At 36.0% G+C, this 6,000-nt stretch overlaps 1 protein-coding gene across 1 annotated transcript in view; it reads right to left on the bottom strand.

Moving 5' to 3' along the window:
• Positions 1-4,937, bottom strand: part of RANBP9 (RAN binding protein 9) — a 55,396-nt gene extending 50,459 nt beyond the window's left edge. Inside the window, exon 1 of the mRNA XM_011989682.1 lies at positions 4,785-4,937. Coding sequence (XP_011845072.1) covers positions 4,785-4,834 — 50 coding nt within the window. The 5' untranslated portion in view covers positions 4,835-4,937. The remainder of the gene's footprint in view (positions 1-4,784) is intronic.
• Positions 4,938-6,000: the final 1,063 nt, after the last annotated feature.

Consider the following 6,000-nt stretch of genomic DNA (forward strand, 5'->3'; position numbering starts at 1 on the left):
TGGCTCAAGCCTATAATCCCCGCACTTTGAAAGGCCATTTGAGGTCAGGAGTTCAAGACCAGCCTACCCAACATAGCAAAAGCCCATCTCTATTAAAAATACAAAAATTAGCCCTTCTCGGGAGGCTGCGGCATTAGAATTGCTTGAGCCTGGCAGGTGAAGGTTGCAGTGAACTGAGATTGTGCCACTCACTCTGGCCTGGGCAACAGAGCAAGATTCTGTCTCAAAAATTAAAAAAAAAAAAAATTCAAAAAGAATGCAGCTGGATCCCTATCTCACACCATATACAAAAATTAACACAAAATGGATTAGAGAGCTAACTGAAGAGCTAAAACTATGAAACTCTTAGATGAAAACACTGATTTAAGTCTTTGTGATAGTGGTTTAAGACAATGGTCTCTTAGATATGATATCAGAAGCAGAAGAAACGTAAGATTATAGGCATGGTGGCTCATGCCTATAATCTCAGCACTTTGGGAGGCCAAGGCGGGTGGATCATGAGGTCAGAAGATCGAGACCATCCTGGCTAACATGGTGAAACCCCATCTCCACTAAAAACACAAAAATAAAATTAGCTGGGTGTGGTGGCAGGCGCCTGTAGTCCCAGCTACTTGGGAGGCTGAGGTGGGAGAATGGTGTGAACCTGGGAGGCAGAGCTTGCAGTGAGCCAAGATCACGCCACTGTACTCCAGCCTGGGAGACAGAGCGAGACTCCATCTCAAAAAAAAAAGAAAGAAAGAAAAAGAAAAATTAGACAAACTAGACTTCATAAAATTTAAAATTTTTGTGCTTTAAAGGATACTGTCAAGGAAACTAAAAGACAATCCACAGAATGGCAGAAAATATATGCAACTCATATATCTGACAGGGTACCTTTTTCTAGCATATATGAAGAACTCTTACAGCTCAATAAAAAGAAAACCCTATTACAACAATGGGCAAAGGATCTGAACAGACATTTCTTCAAAGACATATAAATGTCCAATAAGCAAGTAAAACTACGCTAATCATTAGTAATTAGAGATGCAAATCAAAAGACACAATGAGCTCTCATTTTACATACACTAGGATGGCCAGAATCAAGAAGATATGTGTCGGCAAGAATGTGGAGAAACTGAAACTATCATAGCTGGTAGTAAGTAAAATGGTATAGCCACTTTGGAAAACAGTCTGGCAGCTCCTCAAAAAGTTAATCATAGGGTATCTATGACCCAGAAATTACACTCCCATTTTCTGCAATAAAAATGAAAACATACAGCCATACTACAATGTTACACAATTGTTCATAACAGCAATATTCATAACAGTCAAAAAGTGTTTCTACCAACTAATGGATAAACAGAATGTGATATATGAATACAATGGAATATTATTTGGCAACAAAAAGGAATGGAGTGTTGATGCATGATACAGCATAAATAAACCTTTTAAAACATTATGTTAAGATAAAGAAGTCAGAAACAAGAGGTCACATTTTGTATAATTCCATTTATATGAAATGTCCAGAATACGTAAATCCATGAAAACAAAATAGTTAGTTGCTGCCTGGAACTGGGAGGAGTGTTTTGGGGTTCCTTTTCCAGGTGACAGAAATGTTTAAAAATTAAATAGTAAGGGCTGCATAACTCTGTGAATACAGTAAAAATTACCAAATTGTGCATTTTTAAAGGGTGAATATGTACAAGAATTATACATCTCAAAAAAACTCTCATTAAAAAAATAACGACATCGATGTTCAGCTCTATTATGTAAACAGCTTGGAAGTCATTACTCCCATCCTCACAAGAAAAAAGCGGAACAACTGAAAATCAACTACTCTTAGATGCATTGGAAAACTGAGTTCACAGGTCACAACACCTCCGGAAAAACTGAAGAAATGTGAATATAGACATATGGAGCTATATTTACTCTGGAGCCAATAACTGGAAGGAACACTTTAAAGGTAATTAGCAAACTGCTTGAGACTGAGAGTGAACTAACCTGAGCTTTAACTCGTGAGGGCTCAGTCTTCAGGGAGAGAATATAGGTGAGAAAAGGAGCTCCACAGGGTTTTTATTAGAGGAAAATCCCCTCCATTTTGGGTAGGGAAAAGGGAAAAGCAACCATTTTGAAATCTGACCTAGAGGAAGAGCAGTAATTCCAGCCCCTTCTAACCTTCCTGAGACAAGAAGAGGGAAAAAAAAGGCTTAAGAAATTCTTTTGAAGGTCTGTTCAACAACTCTAGCCAACTAAAAAACCCAACAGATTTCATCATATGATTACAGAACACTTCTCCTCTCTACTACCTTATGACCACATAAACAGGGTTCCAGTATAACAGATTACAACTGAGAAAATTATAAGAAACAGACTTTTTTTATTAATAAAAGTTTCTAAGGACACCCAAAACAACAAGACAAAAACCAGGAAAGTAGAGGAAAATGAAACGTCTCATACCTACAAACAATACAAACACCTAGTGAACATTAAACACAGCCTAACTCCTAGCCAGACAAACCTAAAATCGCACATTAAACACATGTTTACCTGAGTTTCTACTACTCAGTAAGTCGTGTCCAGATTTCAGTAAAAAATTGCAAGGCATGTAACAGGCAAGGAAAAGGTCTGAAGAGACAAAGCAAGCATCGAAACCAAACTCAGATAAGGTAGATTTTGAATGATCAAACTAGAAATTTTAAATAACTCATTAAAATACTAAGGGCTATAAGAAAGAATCAAAACCAAATGCTAGAAATAAAAAACATTAACACAAAGAATGCCTTTGATGGGCAATCAGCAGACTGAAACAAACAAACAAAAAAAGAATCAGTGAGCTTGAAAAAAACTGGAACATGCTATTTTAGAATGTAGGACAACTATAAAAGGTGAAAAATATTCATAATAGTAATGCTAGAAGGAGAAGAAACAAAGAAAATGAAGTATTTGAAGTAATAAGAGTTGATACTTTTCCAAAATTAATGACAGATACCCCAAATGGCAAATCCAAAAGCTCAGAGAACACTAAACAGGATAAACATCAAAACATTAACACCTCATCTTCAAACCTAGGTCAAACAAAGAGTAAGTCTTGAACGAAATCAGGGGGAAAAAAAATACCCTATATGAAAGAAGGATAAGAATTTTATCAGATTTCTCTTCAGAAATCATGTAAGCAAGAAGAGAGCGGAGTGCAATATTTAAGTGTCGGGGAAAAAACCCCACCAAGCTAGGATTTAGCATCCCGAGAAAGTATCCCTCAAAAGTAAAAGAAAAATAAAGACTTTCTCAGACCTGGGGAACTTGTCGCCAACAAACTTGCCTTGCAAGATTTGTTAAAAGTTCTTCAGAGAAAAGGAAAATAATGTAGGTGAGAAAAGGGAATCCTTACGAAGAAAGGAAGAGTCCAAGAAGGAATAAATGAAGATGCACTCTTTTATTTTTCTTAAGCTTAACTGATCACATAGATAAGTATTCAAAATAGTAACAATATCTTGGGTAACTGTTGTTTATGGATAAGTGAAATGAGTAACAGCAATGCTGTAAGGGTCAGGAGGGAGGAATTGGTTATATTCTGTTATAAGGTACCTGCACTATCTGTGAAGTAGTGTAAGTGGTATTTAAAAATGAACTTAGATGAGCTCTAAGGGAAACTACTAAAAAATCTTTTTAAAGAAGTACAATTGGTATCTTAAATAGAAAAGAAAAATGGACTCATATACAATGTTCAATTAAAATCAGACAATGGGCTAGGCACAGTAGCTCATGCCTGTAATTCCTTTGGGAGGCCGAGCCGCGAGGATCACTTGAGCCCAGGAGTTCAAGACCAGCCTGGCCTACATGGCAAAATCCCATCTCCATAAAGAATACAAAAAATTAGCCAGGTGTGGTGGTGTGCCCTTGTAGTTCCAGCCACTGGAAATCTGAAGCGGGAGAATCACTTGAGTCCAGGAAGTCAAGGTTGCAGTGAGCCAACATCACGCCACTGCACTCCAGCCTGGGTGACAGAGGGAGACCTTGTCTCAAAAAAAAAAAAACAAAAGAAAAAAAGAAAATTTTAAAATAAGCAACAAGGAACAAGTATAATGAGAAAGAAACATATGGTAGACACTAAAATCCAACTTTAACAATACTTACAATGTGAATGGTCTAAATATACCAATTAAAAGACAGAACTGACAAGAGTGAATAAAAAGAAAGACCCAAATATATGTTGTCTACAAGAAACTCACTCTAAATATAAAGACACAGATAGGTTAAAGTGATGGAGAAATACACACAATGCCAACACTGATCAAAAGGCAGCTGGACTAGTTATATTAATTTCTAACAAAGCAGAATTCAGAACAAGAAAAATTATCAGAGAAAAACAGGAGCATTACATAATGATCAAGGATCAATTATCAAATAAGATGTAACAATCCTTAATTGTTGAGGGCCATGATCAACTCAGTATATTACTGGAGGCTATATAATTAAATAGCAAAGTGTTTCTCATAAAAGCAGGATGTTGGCAAACTGACAAACTGTGTCTGCTGCCCAGAAGAAATGCTGAGGGCAGCCACCACCCGGGCACAAGTGTTTCTTGTGATTAGGCACAACTGAAGCCTGTTAGCAATAATGTGAACCTGTGATCAATCAAGCAGCTGACCAATCACTACCTCCTCCTCCTTGCTCTTTCTACCCAATAAATACTAACGGCTGTAGAGTCTCAGGCAGTTGCCTTTGCGCACTAGAAGCAGGGAGCCCTTGTCTTCTCTTCTTTCTCTTCTTCTTGCCCATGTTACCCTTAACTTTGAAATAGTTACTTTTGTCTTAAGTTTTCATTTCTACTTCTGTTCCCTTGATTCAGTCTCATAATGATGGTCTCAAGTAGTAACAGTAGTAACTGTCTTAGTGATGGTCTCAAGTGGTAACTGTGGCAGTCAGCCACACTTAATGTGTCTGAGCCTCACAACAAAGTGTCAAAAGAGGTGAGACAAAAACGATAGAGCTACAAGAAGCAGCAGTTAACTCCACAGCTATAACTGAAGACATCAACACCCCTATATCAGAATTGGCAGACAGAGCAGGCAGAAAACCAGTGAAGATATAGTCAAACTGAAAAGTATCATCAATCAACTGGATTTCATTGACATTTAGAGTATACTTTATCCAATAACCACAGAATACATATTCTTCTTAATCTCACAAAAACAGTCACCAAAACAGACCACATTCTGGGACATAAAAAAGACACACCTTAATTAAAGTCACACAAACTATGCTTTCAGACTTTAATGGAATTAAGCTAGAAATCAATAAAAGAAAGATAGCTGGAAAATCCCCAAATATCTGGAGATTAAACAACACATTTTAAAATAACATACCAGTCAAAGAAGTCTGAAGAGAAATTTTAAAATATTTTGAATTAAATGAAAACAATGTATCAAAATTTGTGGGATGCAGTGAAAGCAATGCCTATAGAGAAATGTATAGCACCGAATGTAATAGTGATCTAAAATCAATGATTTACCTTTCCACCTTAGGAAACTGGAGCAATAAATATAAACCAAGAGAAAGAGGAAGAAATGAGAAATAGAGGAGACAGCAGTGAAATTTAAAAGAATAAAATAAAATTAAAAATCAACAAAATTAAAAGCCATTTCTTTGAAAAGATAGTAAAATTGATAAACCTCTAGCCAGGATAACCAAGAGAAAAAACACAAATTATTAATACCAAAATCAAAGACATAAGAAACTATCATTATCAGTAATAATATCAATACTGATCCCACAGACATTAAAAAAGTATTAAAGAAACATTTATAACTAACTTTATTCCCACAAATTTGACTATTTGGATGAAATGGATTTCAAGGCAATTCCTTGAAAGATATAACTTATCAAAACTCACACAAGGAGAAACTGAAAATCTGAATATGCCTCTATAGATTAAAAAAATTACATCAATAATTAATAACCTTTACAGAAATGAGAAAGAAGAGGTAGAACTCTGGTAACCAGACTGAATTGTAGTGTCAA

This window comes from Mandrillus leucophaeus, unplaced genomic scaffold (genome assembly GCF_000951045.1).
Source record: "Mandrillus leucophaeus isolate KB7577 unplaced genomic scaffold, Mleu.le_1.0 Scaffold36, whole genome shotgun sequence".
Classification (NCBI taxonomy): Eukaryota; Metazoa; Chordata; class Mammalia; order Primates; family Cercopithecidae; genus Mandrillus; species Mandrillus leucophaeus.